At 36.9% G+C, this 16,621-nt stretch overlaps 1 protein-coding gene and 2 non-coding genes across 3 annotated transcripts; all 3 read left to right on the top strand.

The window, feature by feature from the left end:
- Nucleotides 1–480: 480 nt before the first annotated feature.
- LOC113288383 lies at nt 481–1,688 on the top strand. Its single transcript, XM_026537405.1, has one exon. The coding sequence runs from the start codon at nt 580–582 to the stop codon at nt 1,585–1,587; it is 1,008 nt and encodes a 335-aa protein (XP_026393190.1). The 5' UTR covers nt 481–579; the 3' UTR covers nt 1,588–1,688.
- Nucleotides 1,689–4,152: 2,464 nt separating this feature from the next.
- TRNAT-UGU lies at nt 4,153–4,224 on the top strand. Its single transcript has one exon. It is a non-coding gene; the product is annotated as a tRNA-Thr (tRNA).
- A 254-nt stretch (nt 4,225–4,478) lies between these two features.
- On the top strand, nt 4,479–4,551 carry TRNAK-CUU. Its single transcript has one exon. It is a non-coding gene; the product is annotated as a tRNA-Lys (tRNA).
- The last annotated feature ends 12,070 nt before the right edge of the window (nt 4,552–16,621 follow it).

Raw genomic sequence — 16,621 nt, forward strand, 5'->3', positions numbered from 1 at the left:
CCTTATTACAGCATCCTTTAAATAAATGCAGTTACTATGTGTTTTACAAGGACTAAACAAATTTTGGAAACTTCGCCGCATTTGCATTGCAGTTACTATGTGTTTTGACATGATCCGCGGCTAAGGACAAGCCCAAAGCCGTTGTAGTTACTATGTGACTCTGTCCATCTTCTGTGCATTTCACCTTGCCTTTTGTCCACAAGCCGATTTGTTTAATAAGGGGATACCTCATTGACACAAAGTCCAGGATAGCCATAAGATAAATGAATATTCTTTCTTATCAATAAATAAATGCAGTCAAAGAATATTCTTTCCAATTACTACTAATAAATTCTATGGAATTGCCGGTTCTTACACTCTTTGGACTTTTGTTTGCATAACTTTCCACCCCAACCATGACATCGACAATGAAACCAGACCAACCAAAAATTCGAGACCTTTTCTTGACAATTCAAAGTCCACCTCACTAAGTCTCCTCCATATCTGTTTTCTTTTTCTTACATTAACAACCATCTTCTGGCTGCTCTCCTTACCAAAACCCTTTTATCTCCTCCACTGAAATTTGAAGATTCAATTACCATGGATAGAGAACCAGAAGAACTCCAATTCCTAGGATTCTTTGGAATCTATCACGAAGCTTACAATATCATAGCTTCATGGAGGAAAATCTTTTCACAAATTGCGTTAGCTTTTATTCTTCCTCTTTCTTTCATTTTTTTAGCTCAAATCGAAATTTCGAATTTACTATTCTCGGAGATCGATCACGATGAACATAGTCTACATAGAACTCGATCGGGAAGTCGTATGAACAATCGTATTCAAGATCGCTTAACATCAGAATGGACTGCTTTTTGGATATTCAAGGTCATGTACCATATCTGCCTTCTTGTTCTTTCGCTTCTCTCAACTTCTGCCGTTGTTTATACAATTGCCTGTGCTTATACTACGAAAGAAATCAGTTTCGAAAAAGTTTTAAGTGTAGTTCCTACAGTTTGGAAGAGACTCATGATCACTTTCTTATGGACCTTTCTCATCATGTTTCTATACAATTTCGTTATGTTTCTGGTAGAAATTGTGCTAATAGTCACAGTTGGACTATCAAATGATGTCGCCTTCTATATTCTTTCTGTTATAGTATTTATCATTTGGGCAATCGGGTTCGTTTACATTAGCGTAATATGGCACTTGGCTAGTGTAGTATCGGTGTTGGAAGAGAGTTATGGTTACAAAGCATTTCTAAAGAGCAAAGCTTTGATCAAAGGTAAGATGTGGATTGCTTCGGTTATCTTCATTAAACTAGAACTTTCTTTTATAATTGTACTAGTCGCCTTCGAAAATCTAGTAGTTCATGGGGGAATAGGTGTGATGGGCAAAGTTATCTTGGGAATTTTCTGTTTCTCGTTGCTGTCTATTTTGATTCACTTTGCCCTTGTGATCCAAACGGTTGTGTACTTCCTCTGCAAGTCGTATCATCACGAGAACATCGATAAATCCTGCTTAGCCGAACATTTGGAAGCTTATAATCTGGGTGATTATGCTCCTCTGATCAGAGACAAGGATATTCAGTTAGAACAATATGATGTTTAATTAATCTCCTGTAATTTTATATACATACATAGTTTGATGAATCGCTTTTGTTATGAACAATGTAATAGAATTTCAAATCTAATTTTTCATGTTAACTCAAACAAGTACTGCAACTTAATCGAGACCTCGAACTAGTCAATGCGTCAAAGTTGCATTGCTATATCCTCCTACAAGCAGTAGCTCTCGCAGTTTCCTTCCAATATACGTAAGACAAAGTGCGATTGAGACGGGCGACTAAATCTAAAAAGACCCTGCAGGAACGAAGAAAAAGAAAAAGTACATAGTTAAAAAGTGAACCCTTGGTTTCTTGGAAATTCCATTTGTCTTTGTCAAGCGGCCATTATAAAAGTTGAAATCAATGGCACGATCCGTGATGCCTTTTGTGCTTTTACTTTTCTTCACCTTGACCAGTTTGTAGTACTAGTACGTACCGAAATAATAATATGGGTCAAAAAAACATTTCGGCATGAAAGTAACCCAAAAGCAAGATACTGCTACAATAACAATCGTTGTAGACTTTGCTATTACTCCGAGCTAGCTAGTGGGTTGGTTAACCATGTCTGCAGGCACTCCTTCCAAAATCAAACGCGCGCTTGTCTACATTATTAACGCTGACCGGCCTTATTAGCGGATTGCGGAGTTAAAAGAAGTTACAGAATCGCTGCCTTTCTTTCTTAAGATCATCTTATAATTCCTACTGGAAATAGATTTGTCAGTACAATAATACATTCCTAAACCAAGCTCTACGATCCTATTCCTAGCAGAGCTAGAAATCTTAATCCGTTTAGAGTGTCACAAGACCAAGCCCTATGTATACCCCTGTTGGCCTATGCTTAAGTCTCCACATACAATCTCCTTTCTCCTCTCGAATTACTCTCTGCAGATTATACTTAAGACAATTCAGCTTCTTCTTTTTCAAGTCATGGGTGTCAACAGCAAGTTGTTGTTTTCCTTTGTACTTTTGGCTGTTGCGGTTCCTTTAATGGGGAATGCTGTTGTTTGGAATGTTGGTGATGCTGCTGGTTGGTCCGGTCAGGCTGAATTTGATTATGCTCACTGGGCTGCAAGACCAGCCTTTCTAGTTGGTGATGACAGTCTCCGTTTCGTTTATGATCCCAGCATTACTAATGTCTTAGAAGTCAGTTATTGTGATTTCAAATCATGTGATGCAACATCTCCACTCGCCACCTACAACACTGGGGACGACACAGTCCCAATAACAAAAGATGGCCACCAGTATTTCATCAGTGCCAATTCTGTGGATTGTCGGAATGGCCTCAAGGTTGATATTCTGGCCTACGATTCACCGTATCTTAGGTACTGGCGGTCCGACGATGGCCCCAATGGCTATATCGCCATACCGGACATGGAACCTAGAGAAGACCAAACCGTGACATGTGAATCGACCAAAGGGACAGCAGCTTCAACTCCAACTACGTCACCCACTTCTGCAACTTCTGCTTTGGCTCCTCCTACATCTTCTGCATCTAAATTTTCTTCCAGAAGTCTGTTTCTAGTATTAGATGCGGCTTTAGTTGTTTTTGTGTTAGGTTTTGCTTATTAGTGTTGGAACTATGTAATGACACTTTGATTCAAATTTCAATGGAATATGTTAATAAGTTTTGATAATCAATGTTTATGTCTGTGGCAGTCGTCTTTCTCTTCTTTTAGGTCTCTTACCTTTAGGTTTCCATGTCCTACTAACCCATGGGAGCACACTTGTGTTTTAGGCGAAAATCTCTTTACATTACAAAATCCATGTAAAGTACGTATCCCACAACCACATTTGGTTTCGTTGGCATACTCATCTGCCTAAGTCTCTAATTTCCCTGCTCGACTACAGTGATCGATCATGCATCCATACTGCTCAATTCCAAGAACAAGCGTTGAATCTTTTTTTTTTTTTTTTTTGAAGAAAGGAAGGATATATTGAAAAAGAAATATCCTATTGCGCTCATTCCACACCTCCCAGCAGATCGCAAATGGCAGCAAGTGCCACAGCATCTTAACTTTAGCTGAACTCCTTTAGATCCTCCAACTAAGCATTAAGTTCTGAAACTGCCAAGGCATAACCCATTGAACTCCCATCACTGCTATGAAATACCTCCAAAGTTGTGAAACCACACTACAATGAATGAATAAATGTTCCAACGTTTCTGCCGCTGCATTGCAGAGTAGACACAAATTGGACTGCCCCCTATTCTGAAACATTTGTCTAGTTGGAATTGAATCATGTAGAGATGCCCAGATTAAAAATAGAACTTTTGGTGGTACATGTTTGCTCGTCAGAACCCTATGCCCTTCCAGTCCGGTTCCTTCTCCGTTGCTCGTCAGAACAACGTTGAATCTGTTTCTTTTTCTTTTTTGTGTTGCCAATTCGAACTACAGTCGTTATTTTTGTCACGTAGGTTGGGGATCCCTTGGCTACTTGGAAAAATCTACAAAGTCTTTTGTTTTGACTTTTTTAACATCAGCAGGGCATTTGCCATTTGTTGTTGTGGTATGATCCTCGCTTAGGGTGCAGGACTTGTCCATTAAGTTAAATTCTCCAAATGCACCGCCGTTGCCCTTATAGCTCAGTGGTAGAGCGCCAGTCTTGTAAACTGGAGGTCCGCAGTTCAATCCTGCGTGAGGGCATTACTTCTTACTATTTTACTGTTTTTTTTTTTTTTGAGATCATAGGCGGACTTCTTTCCTTCCATTTGAACAAAGATCTCCATTATTTCCTCTTGTCAAAATAAAATAAAATAAAAGATCTCCATTAATATATATAAAACCGTATTTGTTTCCTCGTAATGCTCAGCTCCAGGAACAACGGTTTCTTTTTCTTTTTTCCTTTGTGCCAAGCATCTTGGGTTATATATCATGCCATTTGAGCATTAACACAACAAGCCCGTCTAGCTCAGTTGGTAGAGCGCAAGGCTCTTAACCTTGTGGTCGTGGGTTCGAGCCCCACGGTGGGCGTTTCTTTTTATTGTAAAAACTACCACCACACCCACTTTTACACATTTTTTCAGTGTCAAGCCCACGGGCGAAAAAGTCACAGGCGTATTCAAAAACGGCGACCAAATTTCTCCGACACCCAAAGTTTTCAAATTTCCGTTTCTTTTTCTTTTTATTTCCTAAATTAATATTTCCTAAATTAACCTCAACATATATCAGTCACTTCCAGTTCTAAAATTCAGTTTCTTTTTTTCGTTGGAAGATCGAGCCGGAGCGAAAGAGCTGAGAGATTCAATTATCAGAGAGAAGGAGATGGTTGAGATATTGAATCTCCTGCATTTGTATATCGATTTTCCAAAGATAACCTGAAATTCAAACTCCAGGTTCGTTCTTTTTCATTCTAATCTCGTTTCTGATTTTGTTTAATTTTGATTCGATCCTAGGTTTAGTTTCTGTAAGATTATGATCTATAATTTTAAGTTTTCGAAGCTTATATTAGATTTTCTAAGCTTGTTTGATTTTTAGGTTTTGATATGTTACAATCAATATAGATCTTTTTGATTTAATCTTTGTGCTTCGATTTCATGTTCGGATGTTGATAGACCAATTTTCGCTTCTGTTCTAGTTGATTTTTGATTTGATTTGATTTCTAGTTGATCTTTGATCTATTTCTGTTATGTTACTGTAGAAGAGATTTTTGATTAAATCGATGTAGATCTTTTTGATTTAATCTTTGTGCTTCGATTTCATGTTCGGATGTTGTAGACCAACTTTAATGTTGTTGTTGATTTGATCTTTTAACTTTGAATTAGATTTGTTGTGAAGCAATATGCAGGATATAAATATGTTTGATTTTTATTTGTATGGATATTAATTTTTTTTATGTTTTTGCAGGGTGAAATGCATGTTGTTAGTGCACTAGCTGTAATTCATTACTTCAATGAGTTCCTAACTCAACCGGTTGACGCCAACACAACTCTGGAGTATTTGAAGATAGTTGTTTGCCAGAAGTGGACTCGTTTGTTACCTCATCATGTCAGATTTGCGTTTAATGATTGAACCAAGTTTGTGCAGGTTGATTCTGATGTTTTGCTTCAGCGTTTTGTATCTCGCTGCCATTGTAAATGTCATAAGAGCTTTGATTTACTTGTTGAAGTTGGGAGCAATTTGTCCAGAAGTCGTAGTAGAGCTTCAAGTAGTCATGTAATAGAACCTGAACCTGAAGAAGCCTTGGTGAATTTTCTTGAAGATGGTTCTGTGCATGTTAACAAGGTTCTTAGGACTGAGGGTTAGGATAAATTACTTGGTGAAGTTGGTACAACTTTTTTTTTCTTTGAGGTGTATCAGAAGTACGTATTGCAGTTAAGAAATATGATCTAAAGCGTGGGTATATTCTTATTTATACTAATAATGAACCTAGCAGGTTCTATGCAAAATTCCCAAAAGAAGATTTCCATTGGGAGTTTAAGGCTTGTGCTGTTGATGTTGAAAACAAAATGCTCAGGGTTAAAAAATATTTTAATGAACATTACTGTGGAGTCGGATGTGAAAGGCTCTTCCACAAGCTCAACAGTAATTTTTTTTCTGATCTGATCAAAGATGAAATCAGAAGTGATCCGAGTTTCAGAGCTTCTGATTTGTTGAATTTTTTTAAATCTAGCCACGAGATCAATGTGAAATATTACCAAGATTATAATGGGAGAGAGAAAGTGTATAAGGATATACTTGGTGATAATGTCATGTCGTATTCGCATCTGGTATGGTACGTAGATGCCATTCACACCACAAATCCGGGGAGTTAGATTGATTTTCAAGTTGAAATGGATGACAATCAATTGAATGAGGAGAGTTCAACTGATTTAGAATTTAAATCACCCTCAAATAGGTTTGTGCATATTTTTATTTTTCGAGGTATATGATAAGTGCATAATTCATATGATTTTAGTGTCTATTCCATACTTGCTTTAGCTATTATTCTTGTATATTTTCGTATTATTACTCTTGTTTTCTCTTGTTTGCCTCTAATAGGTGAATCATCCAAAAAGGAGCTACAAAATTATGAAAATAGGTAAGAAGATAAGTATTCCAAGTATCCAAGTGCCCAAGTCCAAGAGAAATGGAAGAAGTGCGACGAAAAGGAGCAAAACGCTCAAAATCAAGAGAAGGGACAAATACTGATCTTAACTCATTCAAATTAAGTATTTCTCATCATCATATTGAAGATAACTGAAATATAAAAAGAATGTAAAAAGAATGAGGTCATTCCGAGTTCGGATGAAGAAGTTGTGGCCAAAACAGTTTTTATCAAATACCGAAGACAGTAAAGTTTGCGGACGGGTTTCATACTTTAATTCCGAAAATTTCTGCTGGAATTTGAAGTTTCCGGCCTGGGTTTGCGAACTTAGCAAGTGGAAAACGTGTATTAATACCTTGGAAACCCTAAGGGAACGTTTGAATTCGTTATTTCCTTATTTCGGGTCGGGTTCTAGAACCTAACTAAATACATGAAGGACAAGCAATGTAAACCTATAAAAAAGGTGTTAGGTTATGTAAAAGGATATGATATCATAAGGTCACGAAATTGTTAGGGTTTGGAGAGAATAAACATCACACGGAGCGATTAACGTTATCTCTTTACTTTTCTCATATGTATATCATTGATGTTACTACATCCATGAGTAGCTAACCACCTATTGATTGAGGATGAATTTTAAGTTGTAAACTTGATTTGATTTAATATATGAATCTATTTTGATTTCTTCATATGATTATCGTTTGTTTCTACTATGATTAAATATTATGATTGATTGATTGTTCTAGGTGGCCAACTAAATCAGTTTATTGATTAATCTAAAGCTAGTAAAGGGTTAGGATATCCGTGTAATTGTTGAATAATCCCTACACAAGTAGAAAACGTGAAACCTTGCAGAGGAATTCTTTGGAGCAATCACGTGTAGAAACAACACTAGAAAGTGGACCTTGCGCTAAGAGTCTAACTACTAGGATTAACCTAAGTCACAAAACATAAAGCATTCAACCAAGCTACACCTTGAGTGCGCTACTACTTGGTGGTTTGGACGAATAGAATCTGGTATTCGAGCGCTTCGGTACCCAGTGACCAAAGGACTTTAGAGAATAACACTTCTCTAGCTGCTTGTCTACGGTTGGTGATAATCTATGATTAATGATGAATATATGAATATCTCATTGACGGTTTGTATACAAAGAAGGATTCCTCGATTATATCTCTCTCTATTGATTATAATACAATTTTATTTGCTTTGATTATTTATTTTGTTCACAATCTAAAAAAAAACCCTTTTGTGACAATTTGACAACTAAAACTCACTGCTCTTCGTGGGAACGATCCCTTATTTCCATTATATTACTAGTTAATTGTGTGGAAATAAGATTATTAGTTTGTTGAGCCTACGACACCCATCAAATTTTGGCTCTGTTGCTGGGGAGCGGTCGGTAGATTTAGTTGTTATTTCTTTTGGTTTTATTATTGGTCTTATAGTTTCTTGTTAGTTTTTGATTTTGTTTTCTAGATTTTTATTTTCAGGTACTTAATCTCTGACACTGAAAGACTGGAAAAACCATAGGTGAGGTATTCAAACTCGTAGAGGAACAATACTACAAGCACGTCAACAAACACAAGAAGAACCTTCTGCATCAACAATGGTGAACGACGGAGCACCACCTCCACCTCCAAAAAGGAAGACATTGAGAGATCTAACATCCCCATGTTTGGATTCTCAACCGCTGTGTATTACTCTGAATGACACAGTGGAACTTAAATCAAGTCTTCTTTATTGGGTTCCAAAGTTCAAGGGACTACTGGGTGAAGATCCTAATCGACACCTACAACAATTTCAGAATACAGTAAGAAGTATGAAGAAGAGTGATGATGACGATGATACAACTTTTCTACAAGCTTTTCCATTCTCACTAGCGGACCAAGCAGAATCATGGTTATATTATCTCCCTTCTGGAAGTATTACCACATGGACCAGAATGAAAAAGTTGTTTTTAGAGAAATATTTTCCTGCTTCTACAGCTGCAGCTATACGTAAGGAGATCAGTGGAATTGTGCAAATTACTAGAGAATCTTTGTATGAATACTGGGAGAGGTACAAAAGATTATTGGCGAGTTGTCCACATCATCAAATACCATAGCAACTAATTATCACACACATCTATGAGGGGCTATCACCGCACGAGAGGCAATTGATTGATGCTGCTAGTATTGGTGCTTTAGTTAATAAAACTATCGAGGAAGCTACTAGTTTGATTGAGAGCATGGATGCAAACACTCAACAATTTTACACTAGAGATTCCTCAACAATTAGAAGAGTTAGCGAGATGGGATATTCCTCACACATGGAGCAACACATGAGTGATAGACACATTTATGTGTCTATTTTGTTCTCAATGTTCTGTATTGTTAGACTCGATTAAATACTTATTGTGTTATTTTATATTTTTGTAGATGTTTTTGGAAAAATAAGCTCTTGCGGCGAAATTGGCTCGAAAAGTGGTGTTTTACACCCTAGGATAGAGTACTAAAGACACCCCAGAAATGCACCGGAGGAACCCAGAAAAAGTGTTGGAAACACCCCAGAAAAATTACTAAAGGCACCCCAAGTGACATGTGTTATTCGGACTCCAGCAACGGATAAGGGGGCGACCACTGGATAAGGGGTGACCTTCTTCACAAATTCAAAAAAATATTTTGGCGGGAAAATATTTGCTCTTCACTGGAAGATTTTCTCGATTGCATTTGGACGTGATTTTGTGCGATTCAATCGCTGAAACTTTGTGGAAAGATGTAATATATCATAACAGAGCTGGTATGGGTGATTGTTTCGACTGAATTTGGCTGGATAATCACGTGGAAGAAATCAGGGAAACACGGGTTTGAAAATGATATTCACGGATTTTCAGCAAGTTTGATGTGTGCTGCTCGTGTTTGGATGACACTTAGTCATTGAAGATGCGTGTAGAAGCTAAATAAGGGAGTATCAGAAGCTGTTTACGCGTGGAGAATCATTTCAGGGAAGAAAATATTCGGAAAATATTTTATTTTAACACCGAGTAATGGAGGATCATGGAGAGTTAATGAGCGTGATTTCTTGTTGCTGTTGGGTATAAATAGGTTCCCTGGGTGTCCTAGAAGGGGGGCCGAGAGTTTGGGGTCGAGAGGAGGTATAGAGAAGCAGAAATCAAGAGTTGATGAAACTCTGTTTCTGCTGCTGCTGCTGATGAAGAACACCAAGAACACGAAGAACAGACTCGCAAGGACAGTCGTTTATCAACAATGTCTAAGACGCACAACGATGGGTCGCAATGCAGTCTAAACAGCAGCAACACTTGTGTTTTATCGTTCATTCTGTGATGCTTTTTGTGCGTCGCGGATTACAGTTTTACACCATTTTCTCCTTTTCTCTCGATTGTAAACACCATTTGAGCTATAAAAATATATTTTGAGCGTGTTTTCATCATGACGAGCTAAAACCCAACACTGGGACGACGGAGGAGGCTGAATTTCATCCTTGGGGTAATTTATTTTATTCTTTTTTATGACTTTTGCATTAATCTAAAATTGAAATATGATTTGAATTAATTTGTTGTTATTTAATTTGATGATGTATGCTTAACTTAGTTGTTTTGATACATCATGCTTAGGACTTACAATCAACGTTTTAAGAATCTATCTTGGCAAAATCAGAGTCTATGTTAATTTTATTGAGTTTTAATTGTCAAAGAATATATGAATGAACCTTGTGTAGTGAATTCATCCAAATCCTTAGTCCCAGTACCTCTCACTCATTGTTAATATTTTTGTATATATATTTTTATTAAATCTAAAAATTCCATTTCCTTCACAAGTCTGAAACGAATCCTATTTACTACAACCACAAAAAAAATCTTAATCATTTTGGCGCCGCCGACGCGGATTTGTGCTTAGGTAGAATTTTTAGGTTTTTATTATTTTTTATTATTCCATTTGTTCTTTTTACGTCTCTTTGGTTGTGTCTTTGTATTACAGGTTTGAAGTTGGATACTAAAGACCTTGGAATCAAAGCTTAAAGCTAAAAGAGAAGGAAAAAAGACAAAGCAAAAAAATAAAGAAAAAAAGAGAGAATAAAACAAAAAAGGAGAGAGAATTATTATTTTATTTTTTTAAGAGACTTTTCATTTTTTTTGTAATTATTATTATTATTTTTTTTCCTTTTCTTTGGACTGGACTTTGAAAAATTTATTTTAACTTTAAACCTTACGGAAGGATTATATAAAAAAAAAATTAAATATATACTGTTTGCAGGGAAGGACGACGATTACAATATCGTCTCGGCCCCTCGGGTTCGCACATGACATAGGAGTCGTGGCCCGAGTCGACTTCAGCGGTTCTGCGCCCGTCTGGTATGTGAGGTAAGCTTTCGAAACACCCGCGAATCCCCTGTCAGCGGGTTTATTGTATGCCTTAAGGTGAATATATGCTGAGGATTTGAATACGGTTGTTTTAATTTCCTAGTAAAGGGCAAGTCCTGGCCAAATTAAGATAAGGACTCGGATTTCATCACCGTTTCCTTCTTGCCCGCTTTAGGAAAACGAAACCAAACGCGAACCTAAGCTTAAAATTTTGACTAGAACGAGACCTATAGGGTAACGAGCTTAGTAGGAAAGTCGTTCGAAAATTATTGGTTACTCTTTTAGCATACTTTGAAGTTCATGATGGTTTCTGTGAGTTGAATGCGTGATTGCGCCGCCTTGTGATAGCGGTGAGGCCTTGGGTATCAAAGCTCCACTGAGCTTCCCTCGCCTCAATTCAACTTAATTTGACTCGGATTGATTCCAGAGGGGTTTGCTTAAATTGTAACGAATTCCCTTTCGAAGGATTAGAAGCTGGTCTAGAAACAATCTAAGTGGAGCCATCATGCTTGTTGTTTGCTAGATTTTATAGGTTTGACTTGTTCGAGTCAGCCTTGTTTGTGATTGTGTAGAATTCCCTTGCAATTAAGAATGTCGAACTGGTATGATAGAAACCAATACAATGATTATCGACCTGAATTTGAATATGGACATCATCCTTTCTATGACCATGTTGGGAATAGTGGTTGGGAACACCATCCTTTTCAAGGTTATGGTTCATACCATAGTGAGCCCAATTACTAATTGGTCTTACGAGCAATAAAATCAGGAACATTATAGTACTAGTTACGCGTTTTTGGAAAATTACTTAAAAACTAGTCCTGATTATGATATTTTTGAACCTGTTCCTTCTCTAGAAGAGACCCAACAACGGATTAAAAGGACGTATAAACGTTTAGTTGGAATGAATAGTTTAAAAGAAGAGTGTACACGGTATTCTGAGATGATAAAAGAGAGTAGTGAACGTAAAAGTGTTATGCTCAGTGAAATTCAGGCACGTCTAGAGGCAGAAAATGAACAGTTAGCTAATGCTGCTCGAAATGATCTAAATTTCCAAAATAGTGTTTCTAATTCTACCCTTGATATCAATAGTGAATATTTGCCTAATTTAGAGGACGAGGTTAGAATAAAAGACACTACTTATTTAGATAAGGTTCAATCATCTTCGTACTATTATGATGAGGATAGTAGTAATGAAGAATCTGAAATTTGTAGGCATAGTGATCAAGAATCTATTAATCCAATTGAGCTTTATGATGATTCTAATTCAAATCCAAATAATTTTTATGATTATTCACCTATTCAAAAGGACGAGGATTTGATTAGGGATACCACCATTTTAGACGATGTAGTTTTTCCTTTTGATTACGAAGCCGATAATGCTTTAGAGGAATGGGTTTATTCCGAAAATGCTGTTTTAGAGTCTAGCGACTTAGAAACAATAGTCTTAGACGAAGAAAATGAACTCGTAGAGCTATTAAATATGAGTAAGGATGTGTCGCTTGAGTATAACCTCGAAGGAGCAATTGACTATTTTCAGGATTCCAATGATCTAGAAATTAAGGAAATTGTAGCTAGTCTATCTAGAGATACCCAAAAATCTAAGTTTGGGGGTGATTATCATTCTCCTTGTGCCATACCTTTAGCTCTTACAGAGATCCCTCATTTTGAACTTGATATCTCTGCCTCGACCATTTTACAAGATTACCTTCATACTCGTTTTCCCGAACCTAATGATGTCCAGGAAGAAGTTCAGTCGTTAGAAACCCATCCTCTGGTTGATGTGGTTCGCCTAGGCTATGATACCCAGATTGACTTTGTTTTCCCACCAAATAGTTCTCTTCCAAATGTGGGAACGTTTATATTTCAAATGTGTCGAATATTAAGTTGTGAGACTAAACCTAAATGCTTTAGGAAATTAGAATCGACACATTTGCTTAAGAGTGACCACTACTCTCATTGTGGTCAATTTTGTAAGTCAAATCTTATTGACTTAGAGGATCCTCAATTATTTAGGTTATTATTGTGCACTTCTAAGATCATATTTGAGTTTTTCCAGACTCTAGGACCTAATGATTCGGATCCCACCTATGAAGAAACGCAACCAATGAAAATATTTTATTTAGACCCTTTCTTAGAACCTGAACCTGAACCACAATTAGATATAAATATCTTAATCAGGAAACTAGATAAGGGCATGCTATCCTTGTTCACTTTCTTGGGTTATTGTAGTTTCCTTTGGTCAGCTCTTTTTGGTTTTGAAGACCCACAGTTATTTCGGCTGTTACTTTTCGATTCTATGAGGTGACTAATTCCTTCTGATGTCTGGCTGAAGACTTTAAACTTAGCACTTCTTGGGAGGTAACCCAATCTCATGCGACACGGTAATATCTTTCCTTAACTCTTTTGCTTCAAATGGTAACAATTTCTCCTTGTTCATATGCTTTTAATTTTATCTTTAGAACATTGAGGACAATGTTAGATTTAAGTTTGGGGGTATGGGAGAAAATTTTTAGTTGCTCTTTTGAAACTTCTAGCGTCACATGGTATCCGGTTAGCTAAGTTTACATACTGTTTCTCACCGAAAAGATAGAAATTGGAATGCTAGAGATAACAACTTATTGAGACATTAGAGAAAAAGACATTGAGATCCTTGAAATTCAGGAGAGAACTTGTTCCTTTTAGAGGGTAACCGTGATGGACCTAACCATCCATGATGGAAAGGCGAGTAGGTCAGGAGGAAATGCCCGAAAGACAAAGCAACCTCACAATGTAGTCTTAGTTACTGGATTATTACGACTCTCTCTCAGTAGAAACTTATCATCATCAACAAGCGGAGCGACATCAAAATCTATGAAGAAAGTTGAAGACGTTTTAGGTTTAGAAGCAACAATAGAAAAGAATAATTCAAAATCAAAGTTGAAGTTATAAGAGAAAATGATATAAGTTGTTAGAATACATAATACCAAGACATCACAAGTTGCGAAGATCCAAGTTTTGAAAGTCCTTCTCTCATGGTCATGTAAATTGTTGTCTTGTAATTTTTGTTTCCAAAAAAAAAAAAGAAAAAAAAAATATCATCGTTATGTTTTGTTCAATAAGGCCCAAGGGAAGTAGAAATTTATAAGTCAAGGAAGAAATTGAAGAGAAGAGTTAATTGTCAAGGTTCTATGAGGTTCGATAGTTTATCATCAACAGTTGAAGACCGAAGAAGACGTTTTTTCTACTGAGCACTATGAGAGAGTCAAAGAAAGATACATTTGGTTGCTTTGTTAGTCTGCTTTCAATCTGGCACAAGATCTTTCTAGCACTGGTTTAAATCATCACACGTAATTAGTCCAGATGTGTAGAAGATGTCCCTCTCATTTTTATCTCTCTCCTAATCTTATCCATCTGTAAAGCAGCGGACGCATCTTACAATGTTTATCTAGCTGTGTAGCGGATATCTCTTTATCTAGTAGTGGTGTGGATGTGTCTCCCCTTTTCTTCGGTCAGCTTTAGAGATGACACCTTTAATTTCTCTGGCATTCTACTTACTTGGAGATAGGTTGAGAATATGTATGTCCTCATAGCTCTTTGGATCCTTGTGACCAATTTGGAGTAAATGGTTTTTTGTGGGTACACCTCTAATAAACCCACCCGAGATTAACTCGGTCACTTTTCAAAAATAAATTTTGCTCGAGGACTAGCAAATAATAAGTTTGGGGGTATTTGATAGACGCATTTATGTGTCTATTTTGTTCTCAATGTTCTGTATCGTTAGACTCGATTAAATACTTATTATGTTATTTTATATTTTTGTAGATGTTTTTAAAAAAATAAGCTCTTGCGGCGAAATTGGCTTGAAAAGTGGTGTTTTACACCCTAGGATAGAGTACTAAAGACACCCCAGAAATGCACCGTAGGAACCCAGTAAAAGTGTTGGAAACACCCCAGAAAAATTACTAAAGGCACCCCAAGGGGATGTGTTATTCGGACTCCAGCAAAGGATAAGGGGGCGACCACTGGATAAGGGGTGACCTTCTTCACAAATTCAAAAAAATATTTTGGCGGGAAAATATTTGCTCTTCACTGGCAGATTTTCTCGATTGCATTTGGACGTGATTTTGTGCGATTAAATCGCTGAAACTTTGTGGAAAGATGTAATATATCATAACAGAGCTGGTATGGGTGATTGTTTCGACTGAATTTGGCTGGATAATCACGTGGAAGAAATCAGGGCAACACGGGTTTGAAAATGATATTCACGGATTTTCAGCAAGTTTGATGTGTGCTGCTCGTGTTTGGATGACACTTAGTCATTGAATATGCGTGTAGAAGCTAAATAAGGGAGTATCAGAAGCTGTTTACGCGTGGAGAATCATTTCACGGAAGAAAATATTCGGAAAATGTTTTCTTTTAACACCGAGTAATGAAGGATCATGGAGAGTTAATGAGCGTGATTTCTTTTCGCTGTTGGGTATAAGTAGGTTCCCTGGGTGTCCTAGAAGGGGGGTCGAGAGGAGGTCCAGAGAAGCAGAAATCAAGAGTTGTTGAAACTATGTTTCTGCTGCTGCTGATGATGAAGAACACCAAGATACGAAGAACAGACTTGCAAGGACAGTCGTTTATCAACAGTGTCTAAGACGCACAGCGGTGGGTCGCAGTGCAGTCTGAACAGCAGCAACACTTGTGTTTTATCGTTCATTCTGTGACGCTTTTTGTGCGTCGCAGATTACAGTTTTACACTATTTTCTCCTTTTCTCTCCATTGTAAACACCATTTGAGCTATAAAAATATATTTTGAGCATGTTTTCATCATGAGGAGCTAAAACCCAACACTGGGACGACGGAAGAGGCTAAATTTCATCCTTGGGGTAATTTATTTTATTCCTTTTTATGACTTTTGCATTAATCTAAAATTGAAATATGATTTGAATTAATTGGTTGTTATTTAATTTGATGATGTATTCTTAGCTTAGTTGTTTTGATACATCATTCTTAGGACTTACAATCAATGTTTTAAGAATCTATCTTGGCAAAATCAGAGTCTATGTTAATTTTATTGAGTTTTAATTGTCAAAGAATATATGAATGAACCTTGTGTAGTGAATTCAGCCAAATCCTTATTCCCAGTACCTCTCACCCATTGTTAATATTTTTGTATATATATTTTAATTAAATCTAAAAATTCCATTTCCTTCACAAGTCTGAAACGAATCCTATTTACTACAACCCCATCAAAAATCAAAATCAATGAGTCATATGGAAAAAATGGTACAACGTATAGCATCTGCAGTCGTTCCTTCATATGAAGAAGAAGCTGAGGTGAATGCTATATTTCCTAGTCAAAGGCAAAGGTATGATCCATACTCAAATACTTATAATCCTGGTTGGAAAGATCACCCAAATAAGCAAGCTGCAGCTCCTAATCCATATGCGAGACAAGGTGGTTTCCAACAACAATTCCAGCCACAACAAAAATCTCCAACGGAAGAATCAAAGATTGACATGCTCATCTCCATGTTTCAACAAAGTCAACAAAAATCTGATCAAAATTAGTTGAAAACTGATAATGCTATTTGAGATTTACAAACTCATATGGGGCAAATGGCGACAGATATGAATCAAATGAAAGCACAAGTTTCGACAAAATTGCCATCACAACCTTTTGTGA

The sequence above is a fragment of the Papaver somniferum genome, chromosome 6 (genome assembly GCF_003573695.1).
Source record: "Papaver somniferum cultivar HN1 chromosome 6, ASM357369v1, whole genome shotgun sequence".
NCBI classification, from domain to species: Eukaryota; Viridiplantae; Streptophyta; class Magnoliopsida; order Ranunculales; family Papaveraceae; genus Papaver; species Papaver somniferum.